This window comes from Anomaloglossus baeobatrachus, chromosome 2, assembly GCF_048569485.1.
Source record: "Anomaloglossus baeobatrachus isolate aAnoBae1 chromosome 2, aAnoBae1.hap1, whole genome shotgun sequence".
Taxonomy (NCBI): domain Eukaryota; kingdom Metazoa; phylum Chordata; class Amphibia; order Anura; family Aromobatidae; genus Anomaloglossus; species Anomaloglossus baeobatrachus.
In genome coordinates, this window is record NC_134354.1 from 24995949 (window position 1) to 25014184 (window position 18236).

General features: G+C 48.8%; 1 protein-coding gene across 1 annotated transcript in view; it reads left to right on the forward strand.

Annotated features, from left to right (window-relative positions):
• CD86 (CD86 molecule) overlaps nt 1-18236 on the forward strand; it is a 68173-nt gene that overhangs the window by 30139 nt on the left and 19798 nt on the right. Inside the window, exons 4-5 of the mRNA XM_075332855.1 lie at nt 6573-6926; nt 8029-8337. Coding sequence (XP_075188970.1) covers nt 6573-6926; nt 8029-8337 — 663 coding nt within the window. The remainder of the gene's footprint in view (nt 1-6572; nt 6927-8028; nt 8338-18236) is intronic.

Below are 18236 nucleotides of genomic sequence, written 5' to 3' on the forward strand. Positions count from 1 at the left end.
TAAGTGCAGCCAGCAATGCTGCGGAGGTTACAGGGGTGGGGGGGTCCGCCTGTCAGTGCTCAGACCATACACTGCACACTGCAGAGGTTACAGGTGTGGGGAGTCCACCTGTCAATGCTTAGACTATACGCCACACACTGCATCATATTTGTTTCCATGGCTATCATCCCAGAAGGAAGCTTCTTCTAAAGATGATGCTCAAGAAAAAACACAGTTTGCTGAAAAAAAGCAGATGAAGGGCATGGATTACTGGAACCATGTCCTGGAGTCTGAAGAGACCAAGATAAACTTATTTGGTTCAGATGGTGTCAAGCGTGTGTGGCGGCAACCAGGGAGGGGGACAAAGACAAGTGTGTCCTGCCTACAGTAAGGCATGATGGTGGAGGGTCATGGATTGGGGCTGCATGAGTGCTGCCGGCTGTGGGAGCTACAGTTCATTGAGGGAACCATGAATGCCAATGTGGCGCCCCTGAGGCTTCCGTCGCCACAGAGACATTGCACCTCAGCCAGAGGTGTGATGTCCCATTCTGGGTAAGGAAAGGAGTAAACGCCAGTCCACAGGCAAATTCACACTACACCCATTGTTAGGCATATTTTGGAACCGGGGATAGTGGCAGCTACCCCCCATGCTGCATTCTGGGGGGCCGTAAGACCCATCCCTTCTCCCATAGGGTAGGGACAAGCAACTGGGGAGGTGGGAGGAGCCAACAGCAGGGTAGAGCAGATTCAGGAAGTTCAAGTGCAGTGAGGAGTAGTTGGTTGAAGGAGTGAGGCAGATAGTCTGAGAGAGGAGAGGAGTGAAAGAGAGAGAGGGTGAAACCTCAGAACAGCAAGAGAAAGTGAAGCTTCCTGGTGGAGACCCTGGGGCCCGGCTAGACCCAGGTGACACCACAGCAGTGAACTACAGAAAGGATTCCAGGGCCACTGAAAGGCTTTCAAGCTTGTGGCCTGTTCCACTGGAGGGATCAGGCTGCATACAGGGGACTGTAATACTATTGTATGCACTGAGGATTTCGATTGCGTTAGGGCAATGACAACCAGAGACGGGTGCTTGGTGAAAAGACGTTTTATAATATGTAACCACAATATGTACACAGAACAGAATATACACAGTAGAACATAAACACAGTAAACACCTGCCGGGTTCGGAGCAAAGGGGAATTCCCGGGACCGCGCACCGGACTCCCCCAGGGAGACCACCAGGAGCGAACCCCTATACAGGGGCTGTCTGGCAATCACCCCAGAAGGCCTAAATACGCAGCAGCCGGGACACGAAAGGGCAACAGATATAGTCCAAAAAATGTCCGTACGTGATGTGAGTCCTATGGTGGATATGAAACGGAAGGAACCGGGCAGAAATGCCGACCAGAGACGGCAAACGGAGTCCGAGCACAACTTGATGAGACCAGGTGAAGTCCAGAGCCGGTGTCGGGTGTTTCCACAGGATCCAAACAGCAATCAGGAGATGAGAGCAGCAGGGCAGGAGTACACAGGAAGCCGTATACTCTGGCAACTAGACTAAGCTTAGGGGCGGGCTTTTAAACAGATGAACAGGAAGTAGGGCAACAGAACAGAAATCTCCATGTTAACAAAGGGCAAGATCCTTAAGAAGAAAACTGGAAATCCTGGACAGGGCAGGGACAGGGACAGGGACATTCCCTAGAAACTGGAGGAAGAGAAGTCATTTCCAAAAGTGAACACCGAGGCCCAGGGTGGTTGCAAGCGCCCAGGGCCACATCCCACTGTAGAACCCCTGGGAAGAGGGCACAGTTCCAGCCAGGCAAGCCTTCTTGTCCAGAACCTATAGTGGAGGCCAAGACAGGTTTATCCAGAAAAGTCAAGGCTTTGAAGACAGCTGAGGGAAGAGACACAACAGAAGGGTGCACCGGCTTTTACTCCCCAAATTACCCGGGATCGGCGGAGGTTCCTGACAGTGCATCCCAGCAATCCAAAGGTACCAGTGTACTGCAGCCCTGGAACTGTGAGTAAACATCTTGAAACTGCACCCCCTGGTGTTGCCTCCATTATTTCGCCTACACTGCACCAACTACAACACTACCATAGACTTAAATAAGCACCAACGGTTGCCCCAGGGTACCGCTCCACCTGTGGGGAGCAGAACCACCATAGCTGCCATTCCATCAGCCCCGGAGGTCCCATCCAGCAGCGGCGGCTCCATAGCCGCATTCCACAGGTGGCGTCACGAATAACTTACAAACTCTATTATCGATTACCATCCCCACCACTGCCATATTAGTTGACCCCGCCAGGGTCACGGAGTTGGGCCCCGTCACCACTGACTACCCCCGGACTAGTCCGACCCAACACCGGGTGTCCCAAAGCTCTGGGGTGGGCGAGTCAACCTTGACGTCACGAACAGGATATCGTGCCCGGATCCACCGGGTACTGTGCGCCTTGAAGAATTGTGCTTAAAGACTGTAATACTGTAAAAACTGCCGCCATTGAGACTGCTGAGTGCGGGAAGAAGCGGGGCGTGCCTGAAGAAAGAGCGCAAAAAATAGGCCCCGCCCCTTGGTCTTGCAGAAGAGCGCGAAGCTAAGCCCGCTATGCAGAGCGGAGAAAAAAGAAATGGCGCATGAAGAAGCTGAACGGCTGGCAAAGTGATTACAAATGCCAGACCAGAAGACTGCCAAAATGCACTGGATCCTAGGCGGAGTAGTGTCGGCCGTAAGCTGGGTGCCAGTCTGGCGCCAGGCGCTGGTGCAGCCCCCGGTCCCGCCTCCAGTTGGGGAAAGGGTGCAGCTGAGTGGCGTGGTCGAGCACTCGAGCAGTTCAGCAGCGAGCAATCCCCAGGCGAGCAGCATGGCAGAGAAGCCACAGCAAAGCACCCCAGGGACCAAGGAAATGGACCCAGAATTGACCTTCCTCCGGAAAGAAGTGGAGCTCCTCACCCAGAGGTTGAGCTCCCTGCAAGAGGAGGTGGAACGGCGAGTGGAAGGCAGAGATGGAGGGGCGAGTGCCAAAGAAGACCGGGTGGCACCCGAGGTCGTGGGCCACTGAGAACAGGCCGCAGTACTAAACCCGGGTAAGCCGCATGTTGCCCCTACCTGCCCAAGCCTCTGGTACTGCGAGGTGCCATCTCCAAGCCCCCCTGCAGGCCTGCAGGAGACCCCCGCTGACAGCTCCGAGGCCGGAGAGAGCGCAGCAGACCCCGACAGCGAGGATGATTCCCCTAGCAGCGCGGGCCCCGAGCACCTAGTGGGCCCCCTGCCGAGCCCTCCCACCGGCTTGCCTGGAATGTCCTCGCCAGGGCTGAACTGGGACGCCGTGCCAGTCCGAGACGGGAGACTGCCCCTACTAATACTCCCCGCCGCAACCCCGCTAGCCGCCCACCTGGCCTGCAGTCGGCAACTGGAGCAATTCCAGTGGGAGCGGGAACTCCGGGAGGAGAAGCGGAGGACAGTGGAGGCGTCCAACCTGGCCTCCAAAGCACGTATCCGGCAGGCCCGCAAAGGATCCCAGGGCCCAGTAAGAAAGGGCCAAGTAATTGACTTCCGACTGGCGGAGGGCTGGGGCTTCATCAGGGAGCCCGGCCTAGGCAAAGATGTATTTGTCTCCTGCCGAGACATCGAGGAGCACCTAACCAGAGGCCACCCAGGGCACAACGTCCAGCCCGGCGACCTGGTTGAATATACCCGGCTGATGGGGAACCGGGGCTGGTACGCTCTAGGTGTGCATATACTGAGAGAAGAAGCAGCCCTGGAGGAGCCAGAATGGCGCCGTACAGCCAGCAGCCCCACTTCAGCAAGCGGCCCCGCTCAAGCCCAGGCCACAGCACCTTGCAGCAGGCCTGCCACTAACACTCAGGAGACGCAGACCAGGATCTCCATGGCCTACATGCTGCCCAGGGCCCTGCCGTATCGGGACTCCAGAACTGAGATGTAAAAAAGTAAGAAGATACAGAACTGTATATAGCCCCTGTCTGTCCCTCGTCATGTCTTGAAGACTTTCCTCTTAATTGCCCCACCCTATTGTTCTTTTTGAAGATGACACCCTTCCTGAAATCTTGCCCTCATGTTCTTTGCGAAGATGTCACCCCTTGTTTATGTTTACCGGGCCACTAGACTAGAATGTGGTCCACTGTTAATATATGTGTCATGTTTAACCAGGCCACTGGACTTAGTGGCTGGTTCGTTCCTTAAAAAGTTTGTTGGTTAAAAAGTTGAAAAGACATTTGGGCCACTGGACTATGCGTGGTTAATATCCCCCTGTATATATGTTGCACCAGTTGTGCCCCCTACCAGAATTCTGGTGGCAAAGCCAAAGACTCTAAAGTTTTATTATTTAAAAGTTAGTAACATTCAAGAAAATGCGCCTCCCATAAAGGGATGTAATGTTTTAAAAATGTTATTATTTTATGCATATAAAAACTTTGCAGTTTCTTCCACTGTCTTCTTGTTTCAGCCCGCGGACGTGCTGGGATTCGCTGTGGGGGAGTGTGGCGCCCCTGACGCTTCCGTCACCACAGAGACATTGCACCTCAGCCAGAGGTGTGATGTCCCATTCTGGGTAAGGAAAGGAGTAAACGCCGGTCCACAGGCAAATTCACACTACACCCATTGTTAGGCATATTTTGGGACCGGGGATAGTGGCAGCTACCCCCCATGCTGCATGCTGGGGGGCCGTAAGACCCATCCCTTCTCCCATAGGGTGAGGCCTAGCAACTGGGGAGGTGGGAGGAGCCAACAGCAGGGTAGAGCAGAGCAGATTCAGGAAGTTCAAGTGCAGTGAGGAGTAGTTGGTTGAAGGAGTGAGGCAGATAGTCTGAGAGAGGAGAGGAGTGAAAGAGAAAGAGAGAGAGAGGTTGAAACCTCAGAACAGCAAGAGAAAGTGAAGCTTCCTGGTGGAGACCCTGGGGCCCAGCTAGGCCCAGGTGACACCACAGCAGTGAACTACAGAAAGGATTCCACGGCCACTGAAAGGCTTTCAAGATTGTGGCCTGTTCCACTAAGTCATCGGGTGGAGGGATCAGGCTGCATACAGGGGACGGTCCCTAGAAACTGGAGGAAGAGAAGTCATTTCCAAAAGTGAACACCGAGGCCCAGGGTGGTTGCAAGCACCCAGGGCCACATCCCACTGTAGAACCCCTGGGAAGAGGGCACAGTTCCAGCCAGGCAAGCCTTCTTGTCCAGAACCTATAGTGGAGGCCAAGACAGGTTTATCCAGAAAAGTCAAGGCTTTGAAGACAGCTGAGGGAAGAGACACAACAGAAGGGTGCACCGGCTTTTACTCCCCAAATTACCCGGGATCGGCGGAGGTCCCTGGCAGTGGATCCCAGCAATCCAAAGGTACCAGTGTGCTGCAGCCCTGGAACTGTGAGTAAACATCTTGAAACTGCACCCCCTGGTGTTGCCTCCATTATTTCGCCTGCACTGCACCAACTACAACACTACCATAGACTTAAATAAGCACCAACGGTTGCCCCGGGTACCGCTCCACCTGTGGGGAGCAGAACCACCATAGCTGCCATTCCATCAGCCTCAGAGGTCCCATCCAGCAGCGGCGGCTCTATAGCCGCATTCCACAGGTGGCGTCACGAATAACCTACAAACTCTATTATCGATTACCATCCCCACCACTGCCATATTAGTTGACCCCGCAAGGGTCACGGAGTTGGGCCCCGCCACCACTAACTACCCCAGGACTAGTCCGGCCCGACACCGGGTGTCCCAAAGCCCTGGGGTGGGCGAGTCACCAACATGTCCTGTGACATAATGAAGCAGAGCATGATCCCCTCCCTTCATATTCCAACATGATAACAACCCCAAACACCTCCAAGACCACCACTTCCCTGATAAAGAAACTGTGGTAAAGGTGCTGGACTGGCCAAGCATCTTCAGACCTAAACCCTATGGAGCATCTTTGGCCCTTCTGAAATGGAAGGTGGAGGAGTGCAAGGTCCCTAACATCCATCAGATTTGTGTTGTCGTCATGGAGGATCCAGCGGCTGCTGTGAAGCTCTAGTGAACTTCATTCCCAAGAGAGTTAAGGCCGTGGTGGAAAATAATGGTGGCCACACAAAATGTTCACACTTAGAGGTGTTCTCACTTTTGTTGCCAGCGGTTTTGACATTAAAGGCTGTGTGTTTTGCATATTCATATGACTAATGTACCCTGAAGAATGACATAATTATCACAATAAAAAAAGGATAGTTGCATAGAGATTTTGAAGTCCCACCACCAACCTCACCTAGGAATGCCCCGTGAATACCCAGTGTAACCTCTGCCCCATTTTTGACCACAGATAGCCCCTAATTCATGAGGATTGTATCTAAAAAAATGAAAGAGTCCAGTGAATGTTAAGACTGGTGACAGCTATGTAGCACATATCCTGAAAAATCTGAGGGTCCTTGTTTCAACCTAATACCATGGTATCATTCTTGTTGACTGCATTTGAGAAAAGGACAAAGCCAGTAGGATGTCATACATTGGTCCATTAGAATGATAGGAGACCAATTAACAGATGTTTGGTTAGGGACATATCTAAATAATGTATGCAATATTTTAAGTTGCGTTCAGTTTATTATCATTTTGGATTTTTTGTCATTACAGGCCAAGCAGCGCCAATAGATGAAATCACCGCATATGTGTCTGGGATGGCAGAACTAAAGTGCGATTTTTATCAACATCAGAACAATTCAAAAAAAGTCTTAATTATTAGCTGGGAAAAGGCAAGGAAAGATGACTCAGAAATGGATGTAGTGGCCGAATTATTCTCGGGAATAAGGAAATACAATTATATCGCCGGGAGCTACGAAAACCGTTTGATAGAGTTCATGCCAAATGGAGACCTAAAGATGTATAACATCACCATGGAGGATGAAGGTTCTTACAACTGTCGTGTCCGTATAAAAAGTCTGTCAATAGAAATGCTTCATCATAAGGAATTACAGCTCAACATACTGGGTAATATTAATAATAATAAAATAAAACAATAGGTTATATAGGCTGGAATCTTATAGTATACTAAGCAACTGTCCCATGTGGTGTAGGACATAGCGGATGTGTCCTGTGTGGTGTAGTATATAGAGGATCTGTCAGCTCTCCTGTGTGGTGTAGTATATAGAGAATCTGTCAGCTCTCCTGTGTGGTGTAGTATAGAGAGGATGTGTCAGTTCTCCTGTGTGGTGTAGTATATAGAGGATCTGTCAGCTCTCCTGTGTGGTGTAGTATATAGAGGATCTGTCAGCTCTCCTGTGTGGTGTAGTATATAGAGGATCTGTCAGCTCTCCTGTGTGGTGTAGTATATAGAGGATCTGTCAGCTCTCCTGTGTGGTGTAGTATATAGAGGATGTGTCAGCTCTCCTGTGTGGTGTAGTATATAGAGGATCTGTCAGCTCTCCTGTGTGGTGTAGTATATAGAGGATCTGTTAGCTCTCCTGTGTGGTGTAGTATATAGAGGATCTGTCAGTTCTCCTGTATGGTGTAGTATATAGAGGATCTGTCAACTCTCCTGTGTGCTGCTATTACAGAGAATGAATATTCACTGCTCCACACGCCCATAATCGTGCCCATCTCTCAGCAGTGGCTTCAGTGCTGAGAGGTGGGCAAGGCGAGTAGTGGATATACATTTCCTTAATTGGCATATTTGCAGTGGAAGGACTCAATGGGTCTCTGTGCGGCAATTAATTTCAGCTGGATGCAGGCACTCGGAAGCACATTCAGCTGGTGCAGGCATCTGTGGGCCCCCCAGATCACAGGCCCCATAGCAGTCACGTGGCCTAATGCCATTGACTGTGTGTTGTGTAGTATATAGGGGAGCTGCTATATATGGTGTACAAACAAAAGGATATAGCAGCACTCTGTAAGTTCCAAGGCATAAGCAAACATAGAATATATAAAATGTAAACTATAGTATATAGAGAATATGTCATTTGTCAGTTTGTAAATTTTTGTGGGCCGGGGTCCCAGAAGATTTAAGTCAAGCCTCAATTAGAGAAATATGTTGTGTTGATTATTGACTTTTTCTCAGTCTTATTTTACCGTCTCTTCGGCTTTACGTTTTCAGCTAATTATACTATTCCTGAGATCAGCAATGGGAGTATTCAAGAACAGAAGGTGGAATCCATTGTGAACCTTCACTGCTCATCTGGAAACGGTTTTCCACAACCTCACGGGATGTTATGGACGGTTTCTGACAACAAAGGAACAAAGTCTGTTGTCTGTAATTTGGATCCTAACACATCGTGTGAAATTAGGAAAACCTCAAAAACATTCAACATCTCAAGCGATTTTACAATGACGGTGACAAGTAACACCAACGTCACCTGTAGGGTGTTGGCTCATCGGAACGCCTCCTCCGAAACTCTGCAAATAGGTTACTAAATTTAATTTTTAAAATATTTGGAATTTTCAAGTAAATCTATGCATTGTATGAAAGTCCAAAAAGATCTTGAAACTTAGTACATGTCACATAACATATTCTCCGGCAGAAGTTGGGAAGTTTTGTCACATAACATACTCTCTGGTAGAAGTTGGGGAGTTTTGTCACATAACATACTCTCTGGTAGAAGTTGGGGAGTTTTGTCACATAACATACTCTCCGGTAGAAGTTGGGAAGTTTTGTCACATAACATACTCTCTGGTAGAAGTTGGGGAGTTTTGTCACATAACATACTCTCCGGTAGAAGTTGGGGAGTTTTGTCACATAACATACTCTCTGGTAGAAGTTGGGGAGTTTTGTCATATAACATACTCTCCGGCAGAAGTTGGGGAGTTTTGTCACATAACATACTCTCCGGTAGAAGTTGGGGAGTTTTGTCACATAACATACTCTCCGGCAGAAGTTGGGGAGTTTTGTCACATAACATACTCTCCGGCAGAAGTTGGGGAGTTTTGTCACATAACATACTCTCCGGCAGAAGTTGGGCAGTTTTGTCACATAACATACTCTCCGGTAGAAGTTGGGAAGTTTTGTCACATAACATACTCTCCGGCAGAAGTTGGGGAGTTTGTCACATAACATACTCTCCGGCAGACGTTGGGGAGTTTTGTCACATAACATACTCTCCGGCAGAAGTTGGGGAGTTTTGTCACATAACATACTCTCCGGCAGAAGTTGGGGAGTTTTGTCACATAACATACTCTCCGGTAGAAGTTGGGAAGTTTTGTCACATAACATACTCTCCGGCAGAAGTTGGGGAGTTTTTTCACATAACATACTCTCCGGCAGAAGTTGGGGAGTTTTGTCTCATAACATACTCTCCGGCAGAAGTTGGGGAGTTTTGTCACAGAACATACTCTCCGGCAGAAGTTGGGGAGTTTTGTCACATAATATACTCTCCGGTAGAAGTTGGGAAGTTTTGTCACATAACATACTCTCCGGTAGAAGTTGGGGAGTTTTGTCACATAACATACTCTCCGGTAGAAGTTGGGGAGTTTTGTCACATAACATACTCTCCGGTAGAAGTTGAGGAGTTTTGTCACATATCATACTCTCTGGTAGAAGTTGGGGAGTTTTGTCACATAACATACTCTCTGGTAGAAGTTGGGGAGTTGTTGACCTATTTAATATGCTCATTTGCTGGCATAAAACAAAAGTCTAAAATTCCTGTTGCATAGGTATCTTCCGCAGAGAGAGTAGAGAAGTGAGACCACAACTGCCCGAGTCTTGATTGTGGGCCCAAGCAGCTTCGGTCTACTGCAGAGGAGACTCACGGTCCCGCAGGTCAGGACCTGCCGTATCTAGGATGCAGCTGGTCCTGATCGTGGGTACATACCCTGATTGTGAACACTTAAGCAAGTAGAAGATGAAATGTTCTCTAAAAAGGCATAAGGTTGGAGATGACACATTTCCTTTGTATTTTAGGCAAAAAAATATATATTTTCATCTTTGTTTAAAATAACAAAAAAGGAAATTGGCTGATTCAAAAGTTTGGGGACCCTGCATGGTTAGTACCTAGTAGCACCCTTTTGGCAAGTATCACAGCTTGTAAATGCTTTTTGTAGCAGCCAAGAGTCTTTCAATTCTTGTTTGGGGGATCTTCATCCATTCTTCCATGAAGACGTCTTCCAGTTCTGAGAGATTCCTGGCTCATCTTGCCTGCACTGCTCTTCCTTGGAGATGTCTTCCAGTTCTGTGAGATTCCTGGCTCCTCTTGCTTGTACGGCTCTTCCTTGGGGATGTCTTCCATTTCTGTGAGATTCCTGGCTCATCTTGCCTGCACTGCTCTTCCTTGGAGACGTCTTCCACTTCTGTGAGATTCTTGGCTCGTATTGCATGCACTGCTCTTCCTTGGAGACGTCTTCTAGTTTTGTGAGAATCCTGGTTCGTCTTGCATGCACTACTCTTCCTTGGAGACGTCTTACAGATCTGTAAGATTCCTGGTTCGTCTTGCATGCACTGCTCTTCCTTGCAGCCTGTAACATTCACAACTACCGGGCACAGTGACACTGGAATGGTGTAGAGTTCCTAGGTTGTAATGGGGCACAATGTAACACTCACTACCAGGGGGAACAGGTACACTGGAATGGTGTAGAGGTCCTAGGTGTAGTGGGGAGCTTTACCGATAGGGGTCATTAGTACCAAGGTGGGGACGGGCTGCAGAGTCGATCAAGCCAAGTGTCAGAAGCCAGGAGGTCACATCAGTACAGAGGAGCAAGAGAAGCCAAGGTCATGTGCAAGCCGGTGGTCGGTAAGTCAGGATATAGCGCCAGGTACAGAAGGGGAGCAGAGCCGTGCTGAGAGAACAAGCTGTGGTCAGAAGCCGAGAGGACACAAAGGTACAGAGGAAAGAGCGGGGCCTGGGTCACAAAACGGGTCGAGGGTCAGGAGACAGGGAGTACAGACAATATGGGAGGGACAGAGGTCAGGGAATGGGATGCAAGGTAATGGGACATGATCAGAACAACTCACAAAAACCAGAAGCGTACACTGCAGAGCAGGAACTATTACTGGCGGCGTTCTGGGTGAAACAGCTCCAAGGTAAGCGTGATCCCCCGGAACGAGGCACGATTGAATAGGCCCCTCCCACCGAGCCTGAACTCGGAGAATACAGACAACAATAAAACACCTAGGACACAATACAGAGCCATAAGTGAATCACGACAAGACGTCTTCCAGTTCTGTGAGATTCTTGGCTCATATTGCCTGCACTGCTCTTCCTTGGAAATGTCTTTCAGTTTTGTGAGATTCCTGGCTCGTCTTGCATTCTTCCAGTTCTGTGAGATTCCTGGCTTGTCTTGCATGCACTGCTCTTCCTTGAAGATGTCTTCCAGTTCTGTGAGATTCCTGGCTTGTCTTGCATGCACTGCTCTTCCTTGAAGATGTCTTCCAGTTCTGTGAGATTCCTGGCTTGTCTTGCATGAAATGCTCTTCCTTGGAGACGTCTTCCAGTTCTTTGAGATTCCTGGCTCGTCTTGCATGCACTGCTCTTTTGAGGTCTAGCTGTAGATTTTCAATGATGTTTAGATCAGGGGACTGGGAGGGCCATTGTAAAACCTTTAGCTGGCATCTTTTGAGACCATCTATTGTGGATTTTGATGTGTGTTTAGGATCATTAACCTTGAAGCCATCCTCTTTTTTTTTTATCTTCAGCCCATTCTCCTATTTTGTTCATTTAAAACTGTAAAAGATGAAAATAAAAACATGTTTTTGCTTAAAATACAAAGGAAATGTGTCATTTTAACTTTATGCCTTTTAGAGATCATTTCATCTTCAGCTTTCTTAACTGTTAACAATAATAGTAATTTCGACCTGTAGATTAGATGGACAGCAGTATGAGTGGCCTCTTATTACCTCAGCACCGCTGGTATCTCCAATATTAAATCAGATAGACAGGGTGGAAAGAAAAGAGCGCCTCCTCTTACATCGCCACCCCAGGTATCTCTAGTATTAGATAGATAGACAGGGTAGAAAGCAGTGTGAGCAGTCTCTTTTTATCTCAGCATCCCTAACAAGAAATAAGGAAGACAGGATGAACAGCAGGATGAACAGACTTGTCTTACTTCAGTACCCCTTGTATCATCCAGTATTACATCACATAGACATGGTGGACAGAAGTGTGAGCAGCCTCTTCTTAACGCCACTTCCCTCGTATCTTCAATATGCGATCCCTGGTATCTTCAGTATGCGATCAGCTAGACAGGGAGGACAGCAATGTGAGCAGCATTTTCTTACCTCAGTATCTATGGTATCTCTAGTATTACACTGATGAGCAAAAGGGTAACAATGTTTTGAACTTTTGACTTCCAGGTTCCATATCTAACCATTCACTACAGCTTGAGGCTACCTTCATTTTATAGACAATCATCTTAGCTATCTCATACATAAATGTGACCTGCAGCTATTTAGTATATGATTAGTTATACAGATTCTTGTTAGGTTACTGTTTTGCTCCAAAAAAAAATATCTAAATTTTACTTTGTTGGTATTTTGTAAATCCATCTTAGGCTTTCAACACTGAATCCTTCTGGGCATGCTCTAAATCACAAGCATGTCTCTACGAAATCTGAGCCCAGGTCTCTTCTACATGTTCCCAGTCTTCGTGTATACTGGTGGACTCACGCGTATGTATACATGTTTTTATTCAACTTTACTCACAAGTGTTAGCTTGGGTTGAGGTCTGGGGACTGTGAGGACAATGCAGCTCCTCTACTTCATTGTCATTGAACCATTTCTTCCCCAATCTCGACATATGCTTCGGGTAGAACTATGTCGTCCTTTGCATACCCATGGTACTCAATTGTTGAACTAACTCATCTTTTACTGTATGATACTCAGATGTAGCTCACCATTGAGACCACCATCCATCCTGGTCAAATATCCAATGGTATCCAGTGCCTTTATCTGTGAAACAACCCCATATCATCAGGCTTCTTTTACCAAACATGACAGTTCCTTCAGTTTCTCGATCCGTTAGCCCTATTTCCCATGTTTCTTCCAGACCCATTTGCCCCCATCCGAGCCGTCTATTGACTTTTGTCCCATCACTCAAGATCCCCCGTTTCCAATCTTCCACTTTTCGTTCTTCGTAAACTCGAGCCGACGCTTCTTATGACAAAATTGAAATTGAGTCTTCTTCACCTTTTTTCAGGCCTCCATTCCAGACTTCTGTAACGTGCGTCGCTCCAGTGTTGGCATGGACGTCTGTGATCTCTTTATTATGAAATAGACGAGCCGCCTCCACTGCCGAGAGTCACCAGAACTGATAGACCTTGTGATGAGCGACTTGTTAACCCCGACATTTTGCCTGGACGTCACCTCTTGGCTTTTGGACTTCATTTCTTATTCTTCTGGTTGTCGTGGCCTCACATGATGCAGTTTCTCAATTTTCTTGGCAGAGAGAGACCTCTATCGATGAGCTGGATGATGCCGTTTCTCCTTTCTTGGGAAATCTTCTTGATGCTTACTTCTCAATTCGAACCAATGACATTTTGCTTTGGAATTAACCTACTAACACACTGAGCTATTAGGGAAATGTGAGGACAGGTTGTAATTTGTAGTATACAGGAAGAAAGAGCAAAACAGTAACAATGCAGCGACATGACAAGAATCTGCATAACTAATCGTATGCTAAATAGCTGTATTTATGTATGAGATAGCCAAGATGATTATCTATAAAATGAATTTAGCCTCGCACATGATACTGTAGTGATTGGTGAGATATGGAGCCTGAAAGTTAAAGATTCAAAACATTGTTACCCTTTTTTTGTCAGTGTACATCAGATAGAAAGGATGGACAGCAGTCTGAGCAGCATCTTCCTACCTGAGCACTTCTAGTAACTCCAGAATTAGATCAAAATAGGCAATAGTGAATCTTTTAAAAATCAAATTCACCAGATTTGCCAAATATTTAGAGGAAATTCACTTGGTGGCTAACAGAAAGTACTCCAAAACCTTCAACTTCCCTGAAAACCAAGAATAACATTATTCCTTTTTCCCCACACTAATAGGTCTACGCTACACTGTTGTGCTTTCACACACTATGTGTAAAGTCTCTTCAGTACTTTATGCCTTTGTCTTCATTGCCCGGCTATGTGTCACGGGTGACAGACAGTCTGTGGTGTCCTGCTATAGAAGGTCACAGTGTTTGGCTACGCAAACTGCTCCCTGTCCTTCTTTTATTTCTGCTTGGTTTTCATCCCTTTTCCTTTAGGACCCTGCAGAGTTCCTCAGCCTGTGAGCTGCTTTTCATCAACACTTCCCTTGTGTCTTTAAATACCTTCCCTTCCTATTACTCGGTGCTGGTGATAGTTCTTTTAGAAGTCTTCAATGCAAGCAGTCTGCTTGCATACATCTGGAGAATCTTGGTGGTTGTTGCAGTTCCTCTCCCTGAGGGGTACTTCTCACATAGCAAGATCGCTGCTGAGTCACAGATTTTGTAACGTACCAGTGACCTCATCAGCAATCTCGCTGTGTGTGACACAAAGCAGCGACCTGACCACTGCTGTGAAATCGCTGAACATTACACACTGTTCTGGTTAATTTTTTGGTCGTCGGGCTCCCGCAGGGCAGCATGTGTGGCGCCCTGGACTAGCCAGGTCATCACAGGTACTACAACATACACCCCCACCCCGAGAAAGGCACATCAGCCAGACACAAAATCCTTGTTGCCTCCCTCCAAGGGCTGATGTCCACACCAGGTGGGGTGGAGCCAGGCGGTTGGCCCAACCCACTGAGGAGTTCACAGTCCTGGAGGCGGGAAAAGGAAGGCAGATCAGTTAGGGAAGTAGAAGAGTGCGGAGTAAAGTGGTAGTAGAGGAGCAAACTGACTGTGTCCGGGTACGTGGCCCGGGCACCCAGAGCAAGGTTGGCAGATGGTGGTGGCCGTCTGCAGGAGAGGCAGATCAACGCGGAACCGTAGGACCGGGGACGGGCGGTGGCCCGCCGGTACCGAACCAGGGAGCGAAGTGAAGCCAGCACAAACCGCTAGGGCCTGCGGACCCCGACCAGGCTTGGAGTCGCCGTTAAATAGGTAAAATCCGTCAGTGAGCGGAACCCCAGGGGTTTCCTAACAGCCAAGACCCGATTAAAGGCAACCGTCCAACCAGCAAAAGGAAATACAGCTACCGCCACAGCTAGAGTTCCAAGGGCCAGAGCCTGCGGGCAAAAGGGCTCCTCCGGCACATATGCACGCTGGGGAGCGGGTTACCGGCGGTTAGCCATCGGGACCGAACATACACAAAGGTGCAGGGAAAGGCAGCCACCACCAACCGTCCGGGAGAAACCACAGCAGCCGACTGCGGGACCCGTCCATCCAGCCGTTTGGTTTACCAGAGACTTTGCATCCATTTGTGGCTGAGTGAGTACTACCGTGCCATCCGGCAACGCGCTGCGCAGTCCAAGCGTCCCTGCACCTTGCCAACCCTGCCTCCCCGACACCTCACCGGGCCCCGGGACCACCAACCCCCTACCCACGGAGGGGAGAGAAACATCCCAACTGCTCCCTACCATCGCTCCCGGGATCCCCGTCAATAGCAGCGTTGGTGCCCAACCTCACCACAACCCGTGGGTGGCGTCACGGACCAAATCCCCAAACCGAACTACCCCCCTTTCACTCACGGGCGAGGAGCGCCGCTCGAGTCCCCGGATCCGGCCCACCGCTCGAGCCACCCAGCAGCAGCAGCAGCGCCGGACCCGAGCGTGGTGAGCGCAGCTCCCTGCCGCCTGCGACACATGCATCGATGTGTTTGACACCTTACCCAACGACGTCGTTCGCGACTCACGTAGGCGTGCATCTTTGCTATTTTCCGCGCCCTCTCTGTTCCGATTGGTGATCGCTACTGCGTTCGGATTGGCTGCTTCCATCCTTTGTTCTGGCTTGTAGATCGCAGTACATTTCAGAATGCTGAATTCACTTGTCCCGGACCACGTGTAGCAGCAGATCGTAATACAGTCCATTCTGCATCGGGACTGTAGGATGGACAAGGATGGAGAAGGCTGGATGCGCTATTATGTTGCCTTCTCTAAAGGCAAGGCCGCCCAGTCACAACGCAGTTACAACCACCAATCGGAGCAGAGGGGGCGCGGAAAAGGCAATGTAGATGCACGCCTATGTTACTAATCAAGATTTGAATCGTGCTATGTGACAGGGTCCCAGCGACCGTCGTATCGTTGCTGCGTCGTTGGGAAGATCTGACACTGTTTGACAACTCACTAGCGACTCTGTAGCGACGTACCAGCGATCCTGACCAGGTCGTATCGTGGTCGGAATTGCTGGTACGCTGTTTACTGTGACGGTACAAGTCATCTGGAGATAAGTTCATTGTCATTTCCCCTTGTTTGTTATCCCTGTGTATCCTTTAGCACCTAGTGGGGTTGACAAAGAGCTCATCCCATCCGCTCCCCACCTAGGAACCAGATCAGGGTTAGCCTAGGGTCAGGTATCTGACCTGGCACGTAGGTGCAAAACCTATCTAGGTCAGTGACAGAACCCAGGGACCAGCAGTAGGCTTGATCAGGAGTCACCATCTCCCCCTTCCCTAGACACAGGGTTTCCCTTTCTTTTCACTGTCCGCTTGGTCTGTCTCTGCACCTAGCATGACACTGTGACGTCCTTTAACTATCCAGATTCTCCACAAAATGGCTCTTGCATTTCCCGATTCTTCTTTTGTACAGACTACAATAGTCTCTCCTGAAAGACTGTGCGATATGATATTTGATCAACACGAAATCTGGTGACTCTTCTTTGGCTAAACAATTTTTTGCAATTAGTGATAGGGTGTCAGCGAATCACAAGTCAGCGAATCGTAAAATGTTTTAAGTTAGCTCAAAAATCTTACTCATTTCGAGATCAGAACATGTAATTGGAGCCCACCATCCTACACATGAAGGCACTGCACAACCCTTCTGCACATGAAGGGACTGCACAACCATTCCACACATAAAGGGACTGCACAACCCTTCTGCACATGAAGGGACTGCACAACCATTCCACACATGAAGGGACTGCACAACCCTTCTGTACATGAAAGGACTGCACAACCATTCCACACATGAAGGGACTGCACAACCCTTCTGTACATGAAAGGACTGCACAACCATCCTACACATGAAGGCACTGCACAACCCTTCTGCACATGAAGGGGCTGCACAACCATTCCACACATGAAGGGACTGCAAAACCCTTCTGTACATGAAAGGACTGCACAACCATTCCACCCATGAAGGGACTGCACAACCCTTCTACACATGAAGGGACTGCACAACCATCCTACACATGAAGGGACTGCACAACCATCCTACACATGAAGGGACTGCACAACCATCCTACACATGAAGGGACTGCACAACCATCCTACACATGAAGGGACTGCACAAAAATCCTACACATGAAGGGACTGCACAATCATCCTACACATGAAGGGACTGCACAACCCTTCTGCACATGAAGGGACTGCACAACCATCCTACACATGAAGGGACTGCACAACCCTTCTGCACATGAAGGGACTGCACAAGCATCCTACACATGAAGGGACTGCACAACCCTTCTGCACATGAAGGGACTGCACAACCATTCCACACATGAAGGGACTGCACAACCATCCTACACATGAAGGGACTGCACAACCCTTCTGCACATGAAGGGACTGCACAACCATCCTACACATGAAAGGACTGCACAACCATCCTACACATGAAGGGACTGCACAACCATTCTGCACATGAAGGGACTGCACAACCATTCCACACATGAAGGGACTGCACAACCATCCTATACATGAAGGGACTGCACAAGCATCCTACACATGAAGGGACTGCACAACCATCCTACACATGAAGGGACTGCACAACCCTTCTGCACATGAAGGGACTGCACAACCATCCTACACATGAAGGGACTGCACAACCATCCTACACATGAAGGGACTGCACAACCATCCTACACATGAAGGGACTGCACAACCATCCTACACATGAAGGGACTGCACAACCATCCTACACATGAAGGGACTGCACAACCATCCTACACATGAAGGGACTGCACAACCATCCTACACATGAAGGGACTGCACAACCCTCCTGCACATGAAGGGACTGCACAACCATTCCACACATGAAGGGACTGCACAACCCTTCTACACATGAAGGCACTGCACAACCATCCTACACATGAAAGGACTGCACAACCATCCTACACATGAAGGGACTGCACAACCCTTCTGCACATGAAGGGACTGCACAACCATTCCACACATGAAGGAACTGCACAACCATCCTACACATGAAGGGACTGCACAAGCATCCTACACATGAAGGGACTGCACAACCAT